At 39.3% G+C, this 19,309-nt stretch overlaps 1 protein-coding gene across 2 annotated transcripts in view; it reads right to left on the bottom strand.

Annotated features, from left to right (window-relative positions):
* Positions 1 to 19,309, bottom strand: part of PHC3 (polyhomeotic homolog 3) — a 64,275-nt gene that overhangs the window by 18,745 nt on the left and 26,221 nt on the right. For both annotated transcript variants that reach the window (XM_051983161.1, XM_051983160.1), the window contains 4 exons: positions 17,872 to 18,746; positions 12,744 to 12,897; positions 5,092 to 5,342; positions 291 to 450 (listed from right to left, as the gene is read on the bottom strand). In XM_051983161.1, coding sequence (XP_051839121.1) covers positions 291 to 450; positions 5,092 to 5,342; positions 12,744 to 12,897; positions 17,872 to 18,746 — 1,440 coding nt within the window. The remainder of the gene's footprint in view (positions 1 to 290; positions 451 to 5,091; positions 5,343 to 12,743; positions 12,898 to 17,871; positions 18,747 to 19,309) is intronic.

The following is a 19,309-nucleotide window of genomic DNA, read 5'->3' on the forward strand; positions in this document are numbered from 1 at the left end:
TTTGTTTGTCCTCTCCAACGTGTGATATTTATTTAGGAAAAACACAAGTAGCCCAGGGATTCTAAAATAACCAAGGTTAAGCCCTCCCTTGAGGATCTATGGGAGCTCATGGGCAGAGTGAAGAAGGAAGGAGCATGTCCTTTTGCAATGACAGATGGAGTGCCCCCACCAATGAAAGCACAGATTCTTCAAGGAAGCAACACAAAAGTAAAAAGCTAAGCTGGAATGGACAAGCATGAAAAGTCAAGAAAAACCCCCTGTAAGGCTTATTTGAAATGCAAATGACAAACCTTCAGCAGCCGCATCCTCCATCTCAGTGTCTGATGAATTATCAGCATGCTTTGTGTTGTTCTGAAGCTCAGTTTGCACACATACGCCACTCATGACTGGGCCATCCAAAAGGGGCCTTTTTTTCATAGGCTGTTCAACTAGTAAAGATGAACGGCTCACCTAAATTAAGAAAGAAATAAGCTATCTTTTGATCAAATAATTTCCCCAATTTTTGAATTATATGAAAAAGGTTATTTAATTGCTCTTAAACTTCGATCCAGAAATCACTCAAACAACTACACTTACCCTGAGAATGTTGAGAGCAGAACAAGAATGTCCAATAGATATGAAAATATCTATAAGACAATAATGTGCAAGAGCAAAAAAAAAAAAAAAAAAAAAAAAAAAAAGCACATGCTCACAAAGCAGGTATGGCTGAACAAATGTGATATATGGATTAGTTGAAAAATTACTGTCCCAAGGAAGAAGAAATACAAATCATGAGAAACATTAAAAAGGTTTGTATGAATTGATATATGAAAGCCGACTCCTACTGCAAATAAATTTCAGATGACAAATTGGAGCAGGTACCTTGTTCGGAGAGGAAGGGGTGGGGGAATGTGGGGAGGTGCTGGTAAACCAAAACATTCTAGCAAAACAAAAATGCATCCATTTAAAAAAAAAACACCTAATTTCTCCTTTTCATGTTTAGAAGTTGACTTATAGTCTCATAATTTGTTATAACTAGCTAGAGGTTTTCATTAAAAAATTGATTTCTTGGGAAGATAGGTCATTTGGAAGCTTCTTCAGGGTCACTAGTAATATTAAATGACTGCTCCAATGTATGAAGATAAATTATCATCACTCCTGTTTAATTTGCTCTGAAGAGAATTTGAGAATTTTCTTGGATAACGTAGACAAATTGTCAAGATTTGGATTACAATTTTGCACTTCCAAGTATTTCAATTTAGTACTCTTCACCAAACAATATATGCAAAGAGAACTTCTTAATGCTGATTACTTTGTAAATGTTGGGTTTTTTAAATCTCACTCAACATTTACAAAGTAATTCAATAAAGTTTATTAAGAAATAGTCATCACCACATCCCATGGCTTCAACAGCTATTCTCCAGTAAAATGAAGCAGAGAATGCTTTGTGTTGCCTGGCAGGTATTCAAGAAAGAAGGCTAACAGCTGAGGACTTCTAGTGGGAAGAGGTCCTAGTTCACCCCATCCAGTGCTGACATAAAGGCAAGAACATATGGCTCCCGCAGGGGTTTCAATTTCTGTTGTGTCTATTCTTCCGCTTTTACATGAGGCAGTGTTCAAGTTGGCTAGGGATCTGTGACCTTTAAAAGATCAAAAGAGTGATTGCTCTAAGTCCAACTTTTGCAGGCGATCCAGCCCATATAAGTCAGCAGATGAGTCCCTGAAGCAATCTGCTTGAGACAGACCAGCAGTAGCAAAGATGAGGCCTTATCTACTCATCAACTATGCTGAATTTGGCAGTGATCTTAGAAAATGCTAGATACAAACCACTATAGGTTTGAGCCCACTCTCCAAGGACTGAAGAGATACAGAGGTCAAGTGCTCTCAAGGTTTGGGATATGGAATGTCCCCACTTCTGTTCCTACTATATCTTCACAGTAAACATTTCTCTAAAAAAAAACTAATTGATGTAAACTGATTAAGTCATATTGGGGGTGCCATAATTAGTGGTTGATATTAGAGAAAAAAGGCCAGAATGGGAGTTCATGCTGAAGACTGGTAAGAACCCTGCCCCCCGTATTCCTTAGAGGTACCCCTAGACTGGGAGAGGATGTAGTCTCTGTCTAGGATCCCAACTTGGGTGCTCATAATGGGTTGGGGTAGGTCCAATGCCTTGATATATTGATTATTTGAGAGGCTTGTTTATCAATTCCGTATTAAAGACTCCATTCATTCACAAATGTTTCATGGCAACTTTTCCACTTAACTCTTACTAATTAAACCTGTGGAAAAATTATAACGGTTGAAATCAGAGAAAAAATTATACTACTCTCATGTTAAATTTATTTAGGTATCATAAAACTAGCTAAGAGAAATAGATAAAAGTTCTTAAAAGAATTGGGTATTAACTTTAAAGGTAAGACCTATAAAAATGAACAAAACAAAAGAATGTACAACAAATTTGGTTTGGGAGGAAGGAAGGAAAACGGAGAAGAAAAATAATGAAGTACAGAATGATGATTAAACATTATAAAACCTACAACATTAACATCCTGTAGATTTTCAAAAGTTCAAATAAAAAGGATTTTTCACTTAATTATCTTTTGCTTAGAAAATGAAGTTAATTAAACATCTCATTTTCACGTAAGTCAATTAGTTGTTTGTTTAAAATTTTCTTAAAAAATCCAACAAATAGAACAAAAAATGAAAATGTAACAAGTCTACAGAGAACATCTATTTGAAGGATGTGAAATTTGGACATTAAACCCTACGAAAGAATTTAGAGGAAAACAACAGCCTTGTATTATTTAATACAGTAGTTGTGATGATTTCTCATGTTACATGTTTGACAGTTTACTTAAAATGTTTCTTTCTTTCTCTTTGTTTTTGTTTTTGGTGAGACAGTTGGGCTTAAATGACTTGTTGAGGGTCACACAACTGCTAAGTATCATGTGACTGAGGTGACATTTCAACTCAGAACCTCCTGACTTCATGGCTATTGCCCTATCCACGATGCCATCTAGCCATCTCCAAAACATAAATGTTTTTTTAAAAGTTTCTGAAGTGGCACTAAAATTACAAGTGACTTCTGAAAGTACCAAGAGGAAGGATAAAATGGGAAATTTAAAATAATGAGAAAACTATTAAAAATTTACAAAGTCCACAAAAAAAAAGTCTTACAGTCCACAAGAGAAATGGTTAAAAGATCTAAAAGAAAATTTTCAAAAGAGCAAACATAAATTGTCAATAATCACTTTAAAAAATGTTTAATATCACTAAGGATGAGATACTAATTAAAACAATGTGGAGGTACTATCATTACAGCAATAGCAGTTACTATTTACATGGGGCTGTCATGCTTGCAAAAGCACTTTACAAATATCAACTCATTTTATCCTCATAAGCACCTTTGGATGTAGGTGCTACTGTTACCTCCATTTTACAGATGAGGAAACTAGGGCTGGTAGAGATTAAGTGACTTGCCCAGGCTCACAAAATCAGCACCAAGTGTCTGAGGCAGGACTCAAATTTCCCCTTTTTCTCTCACACCTATCAAAAATGTACAGTGGAAAAACAAGAATAGTAACATATATTGTAAACTAGTATAATTTTTTGAGAAACATGTAGGCCTGTTTGGATGAAATAGAAGTGTGAAATACTATGAAATGAAGGTCACAAAAGACCATTTGAGTTAAGATCTTCAGTGCTGAGAATAGGAGGGATCTGTTTGAAGACTTTGTTAAAAAAAAAAAAAAAAAAAAAAACCCAACAAATCCCAATCCAAAGCTAAATGTTCCATGATGGGAGAAGGACAGCTTTCTGGTAAATCATGGCAGACATGACTGCAAGGGAATATCTAGTACTGCTGAGACCAAAACTCCAAGAAGGGCCAGGACAAAAGCTGGACCTGAGCTAAGAAGCCACCAGAGGCGGCCCAAAGGCAGGGGACAGAAAGGCTGCTGAGAATGTTAAGTCCCAAAATCTATTTGTTTCAATTTAATAGCTGCAAAGCAAAAAGTGTATGGTTCTACTTTGTCCTTTGAGAATTCTGACAGACAGGTATGAGAGTAACAAAATCTATGGCTGGAAAATAGTTAATTGAATATGAAATGAACTAAACCAGCCACTTCACGGCTGAAGATTTTCTCTAGTGAGAAGCCTGAAAGTCTGGGAAGAACCCAGAGAGTCCTGGACTGAGACTCAGAAGGCAAGGGTTAAACCTCACCTCTTCTCTTCCTATCTCTGGACCTCTAATTCCACATTTGCAAAGTGGGGCTGCAGACTAAAGGGCCTCCCCAGCCCCTTCCAGCTTTGCATATCCACAAATTCTGTGTTCTATCCTCTGAGTCAGGGGCATGGACTACTGTGGGGCTCGTGGATGGACTTCATTACAAACCTCTAAATGGAAGTGAGTGTTTCCCTACAACATGAATCCAAACAAAGGTATAGTCCCAGCTTTCCCATACTGCCGGGTGAAGAGGTCCTGCCACCAGCCTTGGCACCTTCAGCCAGGCCTGAGCTGAGGCTGCTTCAGAGACCACACAAGACTATGAGAGAACACTTGTAATTCCTTTTTTTTCTCAGCTTCTCTGACTTAAAAGTTGGGATTTTTAAATGGCAGGAATCCTGAGAAAACTGCTCATTAGATCAGAACTAGAACTCCAAAGCACTCATGCTTTCAGAGTCAAACAGATTAAACACAGGGCAGGAACATTCTCACACAGGCCCTTATCAAAATATTAGAGTGTTTAAGAAACTACCTTATTTATTATAATATCAACACTTCTGAAGTATTATTTTGGGTACCTTAAGGTATAAGAAAAGAAAAAGCAAAATGCAGCTAATTTGGACAAATTTCTAAGTATTTTTTCCCTTAAAATTTCTTAAGAAAAGTAAAAGAATTATCATTTTTAAGACAGAAAATTTCTGAATTTATTTTTTGTGTCGGTTCAGTTCAACAAAATGACTATGCATTTAATGAGCGTAACTTTATTGGCATAAAAAATCCTACGTAAAAAAATTTGCTTTTTTAAAAAAATTTATGAAATTATCACTCTATTTGATCTTTTTGAAAACACTTGACAAAAAAACAGAAAGTCATCTGGCACTTACAGGAAATGGCTCCAAACCTTCTTGAATCACAAAGCCCTCAATAACGTGGGTCAAGATCTGTGGCTTCACGATGGCCTGCGGAGGTCTGTTTTCTGCACTGGGAATGGTGCTGGGCAGGGAGGTGCTGTTACTCCTCGTGGCAGCGGCCGGGAGCAGAAGTGGAGGAGGGGGCACGGAGGCATGGGGAGGGTCTGTGGGAGACTTGATGACTGATGCGCTGACTGACGCCACTGCAGGGAGCTCCACTTGGTCTGAAAAAAGTGAGGTCAGCTGATTCTGTGCCTTCTTTTACAGATGATCGCAGAAAGCAAGCCTCAAGTACAACATTTCACCCTGCGGCTCTGCCCCGAGACCAGAGGGATTCCCTCAAACCACCCAGGGACTGCTGAGTGATTTCTACTTTTTAGTACGCACAAGACATTAAGCATACTTCTCCCCTTGTTGCACATGAAGCAGCTGAAGGGATGAAAGCCATCTGGGAATGTTTGCAAAGTGCAAAGGGGAAGAGAGCTCGGGCGTCATTTGGGGCCTCCAGCTCTGTCCGAGGCCGGCACTCCCGATCCAACTGGACGCTCTCAGACAGGTGCACACCCGTCGGCTCCTTGGGATGCCAGCCTTTCCTTCTTGCCTTGTGGATGTACAGCAGCCAAGCACAAGACAATGAGAGGTGGCAAGCACGGGAGACAGGCACAGCGTGAAGAGGCAGCCCCAGTGGTCGGCTGTGCAGCATCCCCCACCATGAGAGCCAGTCCCACAGCTGGATTCTTCAGTCCTCACTCAGCCTTTTCCTCACTGCAATTTTTAATACTCCTCACTGTTTCTCATCCCCCCTTTGGCTTCTTCCTTCCTTAGGATGCCTGCTCTCTCTCTCACTCCTTTGCCAACTCCCCTTTTCCCTCCTCCTGGCTCCGTTCTCTCCTCGCTCATCAGGATTCCGTCTGAGACCATCTTCCTTCCTACGGCTCATTTCTACGCAGATGACTACGGAATCTGTGACCCTAACAAAAGACTTCCCTTTCCAACTTCTTTACAGACCCCTCCACGAGATGATCCTGGCAGCTCCAATTCACATGCTCAAAAACCAAATGTGATCTTCTCCCCTAAACCTGGGCCCCTTCTTCCTGTTCCTGCTTTCCACCCAGGCTGCCAAGACCAAAGAGTAAGGCTTCCATCCCTGAACTCAAGGAGTTTCATTCTGGATGACTCAGCCTACTTTTCAATTCAATTCAACAAACATTTAAGTACCAGCTATGTGCCAGGCACTATGTTAAATACTGGGGATAAAAAAAAAAAAGTGTCACTAGTTAGTTCCTGCCTTCAAAGAGTTAATGATCTAATGGAGGAGACATGCAAAAAGATATACACAAAACAAGCTATATTCAGGACAAATGGGAAATTATTAAAAAAGGGAAAGCAGTGAAATTAAGAGGGGTCAGGGAAGCTTCCTGTAGGAAGTGGGATTTTAACTGGGGCTTAAAGGAAATCAGGAAGGTCAGAACAGAGGAAGGAGAACCTTCTAGGTTTGGGAACAACCAGGAAAAATGCCCAAAGTCAAGAAACAGAGTGTCCTGTTCACGAGCCAGCGAGGAGGCTGATGGATCAGGGTGTGTCGGGGAGTCAGGTGTGAGAAGACCACATAGGTCAGAGAGGGTTGGCTGATGAAGGGCTTTGAATGCCAAGCAGAGGATTTTGTTCCTGGAGGAGACACTGGAGGTTATTGAAAAAAAAGGGGGTAACATGATCAGACCTAGACTTTAGATAATCACTTTTGTGGCTGAATAGAAGATGGCCTGGAGTCAGCAGACTTGAAGTAGGCAGCCTCCTCCCCCCCCCCCCTCCCCCCAGCAGTTATGGCAATAGTCCAGATGTGGGGTGAGGAAGGGGCAGTGTCACAGGACAGATGTGATAGAGCTGAGACCAACAGGCCTTGGCAACCCCTCAAATATGGAGGGTGGAAGATGCTGAGAGATCCCCTGGGCTGAGAGCCCAAGGGAGTGGAAGATCCTGTTCAAGGTGTCTCCTGGACACCCAGCAGGAGATCTCTGAGAGGCAGTGAGAGATGCACGGCTGGGGCTGGGTAGCATGTGGGGCAGGAAAAGTGAACTTGAGAATTTGAGCATACACATGGCAATTAAATCCATGGGGGCTGATGAGATCACCAAGTGAAGCAGTAATAGATATAAGATAAAAAGCGAGAAGAGGGCCTGGGACAGAGCCCCGAAGGACACCAAGGTTAGAAGAGGCTCCAGCAAAGGAGCCAGAGAAGGAGCGGTCAGCTCCAAGGAGGGGAACCAGGAGAAAGTGGGGTCTTGGAACTGAGAGGAGAGAGTGACCGGCAGAGTGAGAGAGCTGCAGAGAGAACCAGGACTGGGAACTCTGGACAGAGCCATTTTGGTGGAAGGATGTGAGGGGTTAAGACGAGAGAGCGAGGAGAGTGCCAGAGCAGCCCCTGCCAAGGGCAGGCTCCCTCCATTAGCACATGATGAGGCCCATCCCTCTGTTCCTCTACCTGCCACCTCAGTCTCCAGAATATAAACGTGAACAGCAAAAACAGCTCCCGCCGCCCCTGGAAAAGAGCTACCAGGAGCCCAGGCCCAGAGCCGGCTTTGCCCTCTTTCTCTAGGACCCCCGGACTGCATTAGAGTGCATCGCCCATTCTGGCCTCCTGCGGCCAAGCCAACTCCCCTACATCAGTCCCTCAGCTTAAGAAACCCTACCAAGCCCATCGTACCAGCGGGCGAGCAGGGGCTCCTTTTTCTTCACTACCTCTGGATTGTGCCGGAGGGCCTGCATCCCCACGTTTGGCCCATCAGGGCAGATCAGCCCCCTTACATCAGTCTGCCTCACAGCAAGGCTGGCAGGAGAGTCCGCCGCCCAGAGAGCTTGTGTCCTTACATCTGGCCATTGGGACGTCGCTCTCCGGGCTGCGAATGCACACTCCCCTCACCTCTGTGGCCCCCAACCCCTGTCTTTCTTTAAGATACAACTAGACTCCCAATTCTGAACAGACACTGCCCTTCCTGACTAGATCTCCTCTATTTAGTTACATTTATTCTGCCAACATTCGTTCTGTATTTACTTGCCCATATACACTCTTTGGGACCTCCTCCCCTCCCCTCCCCCCTGCCCCCAGCAATATAAGCACTTGCATACTGGACTGGTTCTTTTGGGGCTATCTCGGAACATCTGGCCCCTGGTACCAATCCCCACACTGGCAGCACCTGGCACAGGCTCCCTCACCTATGACCTAACACCGCTGCCCTCTGATGGCGCCACAGCACTGAGTCCCGCTCTGGGACGTTCGGAGGGATTTTCCTTTATGCCCTTGGGCTCACTGTAGCACTGCTTGAGAGGCAGCTGTGACCTCAGACCTTCTCCCTGAAACACTCAGCCCTTCCCCGGTTCTAATTCTGCATTCGGGGGCCCAGGAAGAAGCCCAATCTTCCACTTTACCTTGTTCTTTGAAATCTTTATAGTCTAGTTAAATTTTACAGATGTGGAGCAACATCTGAAATGATTTCATTTTATTCTCTCGTCTCCCACCATATTTTAAAAGGTTTAGCCTTCCAGGCCCTCAAGTGGACAAGGTGACCGCCTTCCTTAGCTATAAAATGAAAAGGCCAGATGGATGGTCTCCAAGGTCCCTTCCAAATTCTGAATCCAAGGACCCTCTGAGCTATCTTACGGTAAACCCTAGCCCGCCGCTAGTTTTGTCCCACACAGTGCTTTGTTATCATTTAGTCATTTCAATTGCATCCAACTCGTGGTGACTCCATTGGGGGTTTTCTTGGCAGAGATATTGAAGTGGTTTCCAATTTCCTTCTCCAGCTTATTTTACAGATAAGGAAATTGAGGCACACACGGTGAAGTGACCTGCTCAGGGTCATTCAATTAATAAGTGTCTGAGGCCAGATTTGAACTCAGGTCTGGCTCTGGATTTGGCATTCCATCTACTGCAATTAGATAGACAGCACTATCTGCTAATTAGCAAAACAATCCAATTAAATTCTTGTTTTTGAAGCTTGGAATCAAGAGATTTGCTAAGTATCTATTTTTCCCTATTAAATCTGACCTTTACATAGTTTTATATAAAAATCTTGTTACTCAGTATTAGTCTTTTTGTTGGTTTTTTTTTTTTTTTTTAATCACTGGGGCAGATAGGTGGCACAGTAAATAGAGCAACAGTTCTGAAGTCAGGAGAACCTGAGTTCAAATCTAGCCTCAGACACTTAACACTTTCTAGCTGTGCGACCTTGGGCATGTCATTAGCCCCAACTGCCTCAGCAAAAAACAACAACAACAAAAAAAGTTTTTTCATTAGAGTAAGACTACTTAAGCTTTTTCCACTTACAACCCAAGAAATCTTTAGATGATCCTGGGTATTTAATTAAGTATACAAATCAAATATTTACTGATGATAAATCATAATTTCATAATCCCCACATTCATACCCCATACCTATATGAGGTTGTGAACTAGTTTAAAAAATTGGGAATCATTCCAGGAGATCATAAAAAAAAGGGGAAAGGACGCACATGTATATGGATGTCTGTAGCAGCCCTTTTTATGGTGGCAAGAAACTGAGTAGATGCCCATTAGTGGGAGAACGGCTGAATATGTCATGGTTTATTATTGCTCTATAAGAAACGATCAGTGGGATGATTTCAGAGAGGCCTGGAGAGACTTACATGAACTGAATAAGTGAAATGAGTAGAACCAAAAGAACTTATACACAGCAACAAGAAGATTATATGATGATCATCCATGGTGGACTTGGCCCTTTTCAACAATGAGGTGGTTCAGGCTAATTCCAATAGACTTGTGATGGACAGAACCATCTGCATCCAGAAAGAGACTATGGGGACAATGTAGATCACAACGTACTGTCCTCACCTTTATTGTTATTATTGTTTGCTTGGTTTTTTTTCCTCTCATTTCCCCCCCTTTGATCTGATTTTTCTTGGGCAGCATGACAAATGTGGAAATAGGTATAGAAGAATTGCACATGTTTAACCTATATTGGATTGCTTGCCATCTAGGGAAGGGGGAGAGGGAGAAAAATTTGGAACACAAGATTTTGCAAGGGTGAATGTTGGAAACTATCTTTTCATGGATTTTGAAAAATAAAAGGCTATTATTATTTTTTAAAAAGAAATTGAGATTTAGAGGCCTAGGCAAGCAGACTAAAAACCAGAAATATATGAACCACTACTTAAGATAATCTAAAAAACATCCTTCGAGGAGTAACAAGTAGGTTGGTGTGGTCAGGGCACAGAGTATGTGAAGGGAAATAAAACGTAAAAAGGAACCAAAGCTTTAAATTCCAAATGACTTGGAATTTACCTAGAATTGAAAAAGGAGCAGAGGGTACCACCCCATGACCCATATTTCAGGAAAATCTCTTTGGCAGCTGAGTAGAGAATGGTTTGGTCTTGGGAGAGAGCAATGAAGCAGCTACTGTAATACTTTACATGAGAGGTAACATTCTGCCCAGTTCAGCTGTAGGAATATAAAAAAGAGAATGGGCACGTGAGCAGTAGAGGAGGTGGAAATGACAGGACTTGGCAAGCCAAGGCTGACATTTGAGGTGAGAAGGTTTCCAAGAGGGAATATAGGTCTACCTTTCTACCCCAAAGAACCTTCTTAAGAAGTCTGGCCAAGAAGGGAAAGAGAGCTATAGGTGACAGCTAGTGGAGTTCCAAGAAGGGAAAGAGAGCTACAGGTGATAGCTAGTGGAGTTCCAAGAAGGGAAAGAGAGCTATAGGTGATAGTTAGTGGAGTTCCAAGAAGGGAAAGAGAGCTAAGGTGATAACTAGTGGAGTTCAGTGGACTAAATGAGGATTTTTTTTTGGAGGATGAGGGAGACATGATCCAGTTTGTAAATAGCAGAGTCAATAGAGAGAAATTGAAAATTAGGAAGTAGGAGTTATAGTGAAGGAAATTGACAGGAAGTACTGAGTGCGAAAGGGAGAAAAGGGAAAGAAGATGGAGGGAAGGAATGGGATCAAAGTTGCATATAAAAGGGTCAGCCTTGGCAAGAAAAGGTTATTCTATCAAAACTAAAGGAAGAGATAGCAGATGAATTATGTCTGAATATTGTGAGATAAGAAAGTAGGAGAAAATGGCCCTCTTTTCTCAGTGCAGCATGAGTCACATGCCTCACAAGGAAGCCCCTTGGCAAAAGTTCCTACCTTACACTGTCTCCATCTGCTAACTTTCCTACAGGTAAACATTATTCAACCCTCAATGGTCCTATTACCACTGCATTATAGGTATCTTAAGGCCAGATTCAAACACGGGGCCTTCCTCCACTGAAGCACTCTACTACTTCTCCCTCCTACAGAGATCTGAGGATCACCTGTCCTGAGGTATAGGCCCAGATTCTCTAGGAAGAAGAGTCCTTCCCCAGCAGAATAGAACCAAAAAACAGAGGAATTCATAAAAAAAGTACTCTTGGGGATAATGAAGGTATGTGCTAACCAAGATGGCATCCTAAGACCTTCCCACACATCTGCTGAGTTCCAACTTGGTCAAACCTGGTCCTGTTTTCTTCCAAACGAACAGAGCTTCTCCCTCACCTCTCTTCACCCTCTTGCCTTAGAGTATTCTGGAAACTGCTTTTCTTCCAATCCATGGGTCTGTTCCAGAATCTTTCCTCAAGAGTCCTTCCCACTCTTATCTGACTTGCTCCAAACACTTAAATTGTTAGTTATGGCTCTGATAAAGAGTTAACTTTGTTGGTAGGAAATGATGTCAATATGTCTTTACAACTTATTTTGTGCTCTGATGGCTATGATACATTGAAAATGTTCATGAAGAGTCATGTCAAACTCAAATAGAAATGGAAATTACAAAGCTGTATCTCAGTATCTCTGTAAGCTTGCATATCAACTTAGTTTTGAAATGTTATGTTTTCTATGTTTTATTGTATTTTTATTTACTTTGTTAAATATTTCCCAAATACATTTTAATCTGGTTCAGATCCACCAGGAAGTGTTGTGGACCCCATCTTAGGTAGTTCATAGGAAATTCAGATGAAGAAAACCCAAAAACTTGACATTAATCCTGCCCTAATGAATGTATAACGGTTTTTACAAAGAAACTAACTGTAAAATTTAACTAGACTATAAAGATTTCAAAGAGCAAGGTAAAGTGGAAAATACATTGGCTAGGGAGTTAAAAGACTTGGGTCTGAATCCCAAGTCACCCTCTAACTGTGCAACTCCACCTGTCTTCAGTTTCAGGATCTTCATCTATAAAATGAGAGAAGGTTGAAGTACATTTCTACAATTTCTTTTAACTCTAATAGTTCACAAGTCTACATAAATTAATTCTCTCAAAATAATGAAAATTTTATCATGAGCAGCTTAAAATTGTTTTTTTAACAATTATGATGAGGAAACTGGTTACCTGCAAGAAATTTTTGGGTAAAAATCAATGAACATTTCCTGTTTTCCAAAGATTTTGTGATTTGTGCTTATGATTCTACTGTAAGCTTGTGGTTTTGCTGAAATATGAAAACTAATAGTTTTTAATAATTTAATAATAATCAGTTAAGACTTAAGGGACAAATAAAATTGTTTCTTCCATCAGAACTAGTGCACATTGAAATCAAGCTGATGAACTTCAGAAAACTTTGTTATTCCTCTTACCTAACAAAGGATGTTCAGAAGATAAATCCTCTCCTCTACCCACAGTTATAGCTGCTGGAGACAGAGTAGGTGGTGGTGGGGTTCTGTCCATGCGGACACATTCATCTGATTCTTCAGGCATTTCTTCCTCACACACATCTTCTACTTGATAAACCTATGGAAGGCAGAATACTGGTTTAGCTTGACTTCTAGCTTATATTTCTATCATATAATTTAAAAGATCGATTAACTTTATTAAAATAAAGCTATCTAAATATGAAATTTAATTTGCTGTTTTCAAAGGTTGGCCAAAAAAAATTAAGAAAACAAATCACTTCAGATACTGCACAAAAATTCACTAAAAGCGGGTGAACTGATAGCCATGCTAAAATGCATTGTGGTTTCAGAAAAGATGATGGTCAAGGCTGCAGATTATTTTTCAATTTGAAAATATTTTTTTTTTCCTAATAAGAAGTAAAATACTTTAGAATCCTTTTTTTTTGGTTTTTTTTTTTAAGGGAAGGGGAAAAAACATCCTACATACTCCCAATTCAAGACATCTAAACATGGTTACCTGATAAAAATACACTGGGAATCCACATCTGAAATCCAGATTGTTTCAGCAATTGTTCTACTTTTAACTTGTTTAACTTCTAAGTTTGTGTTTGGCACATATAAAGTGTTTAATAGATACTTAATAGATAGTTATGTCTTAAAACAGAACTTCTAGATTTTTTTTAAAATGTCAATATAAGTTGGCTAATAGGACACAGGTTATGTGGGAAAATAAGTTTTTCTTTATTCTCACGTATAGGAAGACCAGGAGTTTGAGGCTTAAGCTAAGAACCATTCCAGTATCTCCTCTCCTTAATGATTATATGAGCTAAGCATAAACTAATCTAAGACATCTCAAAAGTTCTTAAAATATTCCACTGTTAACAGAAAGTCATTCATATTTAAAAAGATGCTTCCATTCTCCTTGATTCTTTCCTGTTCTCAAGGGTTCAGTTAACAAAACTTATTGCATCTGTAAGAACAGCTGTTCTTGAAGCCATAATGAAATGTCTAATCTATAGCATTTATCACATTTATATTTTTAATACTTTATTACAGACAGAAAAAAGCTTTAAAGAATTAAACCACTATGTTATCAAATTACAAAAAGCTTACTGATAAGGAATGGGAATGAAACAGAATCACTGAGAAAAATAAAAATGCAATTTTAGATAATCTTTGTTTTCAGGGGAAATTCCCTTAGGCTGAGAAAACTGAGTTTCTTCATTTGAAATAAAACTTTATTTTACTTGTTTAATATTGGAGTACTGACTTTTTTTAATTACAAGTTCTTGCCTGATTGCATCAACGAAACAAAAAGAGCACAGGAGTCAAGGGCTTGGGTCCCAATTTCAGCTCTGCTGCTCACTAGACAGACATTTCAAGTGGCTTTGGACAAGTCATTTTAGCAATTCTTTCCCTTCTTTTACCCAGAGAACTTTTCTTAATTGGCTTATAAAAGAATGTAGTGAGGTTTTTTTGAACAGCACTCACTCCCATAAAACCTTCAAAACGTTCTCCAAAAAATTTTTTTTGGATTAAACTATAATAAAGTTTTCAAATCCACTCACATGAAAACCATTGACATACAAATTAAATACAACTTGAAATCATTTTGTATTTTTAAAATGTTTTATCATGTAAAAATGTCCCATGATGTTCCAAAGCTTAAGTGTAAGTTAGGATGTACTGAATGTGATAGAGATTATAAAATTTAATTAACAATGATATATTTAATTGTAATTTTGACAGATTAAAAAATCTTGAAACAGTCAAAACTGAAAAATCTAGTCAAATTAAAATAATCAACTTGATAAAATCAATTTGTATACTGCTAATAATCTAGAATTAAGATTAAAACTCAGTTATTATCAAATACATGTGAAATCAAAATGAAACCAAATATCATCCAATACATTTGTTTCTAAATTAGACATTAGCTCCATAAATTTAAATATCCTTTCTATATGAAGAATCGGTCATATACAAACCTATATTTAGAATGCTATTTTGTGAATTGAATCAAGGATTGCATAAACTTCCTATTTCAAATTCCAAACTATGACTCGGAAGGGATGGCCACCTAGGTGGCCAAGTAAGGAACAACAGGGAGCTTTAACATAAGATTTTAGCACAAAAAAGAAAATCCTCCATATAAAGGAATAAGGCAACATAAGTCACTGTAAGCAGCTAATCTAACCAGTGAGTTATAAACTCAAAATCAAATCAATCTGCATCACCTTAAACACCAACCCCCACCCCCCCCAAAAAAAAATCAGAAAAAAATTGCTGAACCAATAGTAGTAAGAATATCAATGTTAGTAGTAAAGCATTTACTAAATTTGATCTATTTTCAACTCACAAATTTTACACTTCAGTATTTACTTTTAGTTGTTTTTTCTTCCCATGACCATGATCTTTTTTAAACTGCTGAAACGTTCTCTTCAATCCCTTGGCATGCTATTCAAGCAGCTGCTGAGTGGGCTTTTTATTTAAGAGTTACAAATGTAAGAGTTGGGTCATGCACATCTTTTAACACATGTTGAAAGGGAAGAAATGGAAGGAGCCAAATTGAGAAAATCCCACAGCCCAAATGACAAATTCTGAATTAATCCAACAAAATGAGCAATTATACTATTTTGCACTTGTCACAACTAAGCTATCACTACCTTCTTTTGAACCTCTCAAGTAAAAGCAAAAGAAGTCACTGGCCAATCAGAATGAAGAAATACTGGGAATGCCACAAATAACGGGCACGATTTTAAATCAAGGCAAAGAAAATTGTGAGATACACTATTTGTGCACAACTTAAAGAATTTTATGAAAGAAAATGGTGATTTTTCTCCAAAGTTAATTGAGGAAAAGCTAATTTCCTGGTAGGCCAGTAATTTAAATATTTATCTTATGACGATATTGAGGAATGCCAATATTCTCCAAAAAAATGAACTTTCTTCATCTGTCTTTCTAGAGAAGCTAGAAATATTTGTTTATTGAGTCTAAATTGTGTGCCTCCCCATGTTTTATTCCACCTAGTAAAAAAGAAAACCTTGGCTTATTTTCTAAGTAAACCCTTTCAACAAGCATATTGCCCTTTTATTAATAACATTCCTTACCTTTTAAATTTTTCATACCCTGTTATGATGTAAATGTACCTCTCCAGTTAAATATTTTGAAACAATCAGAAAAATGTACTCCAGGTAGACATGTGCATTTTAGGGAAAAGAGTTGGCAGAGGTGGTAGAAGATAAGAGAAAAATAAGTATAGGAATAAACAAATTACAGGACTTAAGGGAAATTGACATTAAAAAAGAAACTCCATGAAAATCTACTTCAATATAACCAGTATATCAAAGGTAACAGAAAGGCCTATTATTTTCATGGAAGAAAATAACTAGATCATCAGAAAATGAGGTAGTGAAAAATATAAGAAACAATGATAAAGCTTAAAACAAACTTATTAGGAGTAATAGTACCAAAAGGAAAGTTTTTTATTTTACTTTAAAGGATTTGAATTATCTTTTTTTTTTTTTTTTGTTATGGGTCCATTTTTTTTAACGAAAAAGGGCAAATTCTTTGTTTCATCATTATTTCTAAATTACTAAGATTTGACAGTCTTACCCTGAATTTACTCTGGGATTTACCATGACAAAAACAAATGATAAAAAGAATACAATGAAATTTTATTTTTAAATTGAAAAAAAAAACTAGTAAGATATGACAAGGGGCAAGAAGGTTATTTTAAAATTTATTCAATTTTTTTTGGATAACATATCTTTTGGGTTAGTTTTAAATTTTTTTCTCTTATTAATTTGTCCTTTTTTTTAAAGTGAAGAATTGTATAGGGGCAGCTAGGTGGTGCAGTGGATTAGAGCACCAGCCCTGAAGTCAGGAGGACCTGAGTTCAAATTTGATCTCAGACACTTAACATTTCCTAGGTGTGTGACCCTGGGCAAGTCACTTAATCCCAATTGCTTCAGCCAAAAAAAAAAAAAAAAAAAGTTGTATGGAAAGGAAGGAGAGAAAATTACCAGTTCCTGCTCAAGCCAACTAAGATCAATGCAAGTAATCCTACAAGTGTCTCTCAATTTTAGTCCTGGAAACCAGAACTAGGATGTTTTCCTCCAAAGATCTCTAAGTCTGCAACACTTTTGTCTTCTTATAAATTTGCTTCTAAATTTCCAAAAAAAAAAAAAAAGATTTTTAAAATTTAGTCTAATCCATTAAGATGCTTCTTTTTTTCCCTAGTGTTAGAATTTAATTCTGTATTTTGACGATTTTGTAGATGACTCCAGAAGCTTCATAAAGTATAAATTGTTATGAAATAAAAAAAGCAATGTTGGCAGTCAACTTACTTCTTGTTAAACATAAATTTTAAAACATTTGGAAATTTTAAAATTTTGTTTTAATTATTCCACCTAGAGACAATCCCTCAAAAGTTCAAGCTTCACAATGACTGGCCTTCGTCCCAATCTTTAACCGTTCATACACTAAAATTCATGAGATTTTTAACACTGTATTTTTACTTTTAATGAGAGAAAAAAATGATGTGGATCATTACAAAGTTGGGATCTTTTCCAAATCTTCAGAACCCCTACTTTACAAGATCACTTTACAAAATTTTGCCACAGACACAAATGTACTGACTCTACCCCCAAAACGAGCGCTCCTAAAAAGTGAGACTTACAGAATGGGTACAACTCAGAGTTAGCTATATGAATCATACGTTTAAGAACACACACGCCAACAGAAGGGAGCTATGAAGGATAATCACCTTAAGAGAAAAAACTTTGTGTAGATGACACTGGTTCAAATGCATTCCCTTGGGGAAAAAAAATCAACTCTGTAAAGATAGCAGATGGATTTGTTTAAATAGTAATAAAATTAATGATGGACTTTCATAACCACCACAAATTCTTAAGCATGCAACTGTTCTACAGCAAACATTGTCTCCTCAGTCAGTGACATCTAGAGATTGCAAAACTGTTTTTACACTTTGAACTTGGGCGTTTTAGCTATTGGGACAGAAGAGAAGGCAGGAGAAGTAACTGCTACTTTTAAGTTCTGTGAGAAAGTGAAAGAGCTTCCGAGGGCTTACCACTGGCGGCTCAACAGGGGCAGGAGGCTGCACTTGCAGGTTGACCGCAACAGTCTGTGGCGGGGGAAGAGTCTGAAAGGGCAGCTGGACCAAAGCTTCTGCCGCGGGAAGCTCTTCTTCAGACACCAAAGCGTTCTGCACCAAGACCTGGCCCTGGGACAGAATTTCAGGCTGCACTTGCAAAGACTGCACAGACTGCAGGGGCAGTGCTGGGACCTGGGCTGGAGGAGATGTCGACAGCTGGGGGGGAGTGGTGAGGGGAATCGGAGGAGACTGCAGTGCGGGGTACGGCTGATGTGCTGTGGGAGAGACAATCTGCGGCCCCGGGGACACCAAGGAGGACTGCTGGACGGCCCCCAAGTGCACAACAGGGGAAGCTGGAAGTGGGAGATGAGATGGAAGATTCAGTGGCTGGGCGGCTGGCTGTATCTGATTAGTGGGGGGCTGCTGCAAGCTTGGCCCTGGCTGGAGAGCTGAGGACACGAGAGGATGGGGTTGAATAAGTGCTTGAGGATGAATAATGATCGCAGGAGATGGACTGGGAGAATGGGGAGGTGGGGGGGACACCACGACCGACTGCTGTGCCGCCTGTGACTGGGGGGGAGACACCGTAAGAGGAGGCGGGTGACTCTGAAGGGGTGAACAATGCTGGGCCTGGGCGCTGCTCGGAGCTGCAGGAAGGCCATGGCTTTGGACGGGGACACAGTGTTGGGAGGTGGGGGGTTCCTGACTTGGACTCTGAAGGCTGAGCGGCTGAACTTGCTGCTGCTGCTGCTGCAATATCAGCTGATGGTGGGACACCTTGGAAGGTGGCGTATGAAGAGGAATCTGCTGATGTTTTATTAGAGAATGAGGCTGAATTGGAGAATAGGAAGCTGTGAGAGAAAGAAATGAAAATTACTATTTATATCCAAAATACCTCAGAATACTACAAAGTCTAAAGGAATACTCCTAGTTTTCACACCACAGTCAGATTAAAAAAAATCTGTAATAAGACTCCCAGAAAAGAGTGATATGGAAATACTACTTAAAAAAAAATTTAAGAACAATGAAGATTCCAATGTGGAGAACTTCATTTTGGTAAATTTCAAAGTAAAATTAAAAAAAAAAAACAAATGGTTCAGAATGCAATCAACAGATGGACTGAGTTTACACTTGTTAAATCTTATACAAGGTCACTACAATAGATATTTCCTAATAACTTGCCACGAAATTTGGCAAGTTTTAGAACATTTTTTGCTACAATGATTTTGGTATACAATACAATACAATGTATTGGTATACAAGATGTGTAAAATAGCTTCAAAGTCAGCAAAGATACTATACTCCTGCATACCATCTGAAATGTGATCATGATACTTCCTAATCTATGTCTGAAGATAATTACATTATTCAAGGTAAGTATCTAAGTACATGGCTTCCCAATTTGCAAACTTTT

Source organism: Antechinus flavipes, chromosome 3, assembly GCF_016432865.1.
Source record: "Antechinus flavipes isolate AdamAnt ecotype Samford, QLD, Australia chromosome 3, AdamAnt_v2, whole genome shotgun sequence".
NCBI classification, from domain to species: Eukaryota; Metazoa; Chordata; class Mammalia; order Dasyuromorphia; family Dasyuridae; genus Antechinus; species Antechinus flavipes.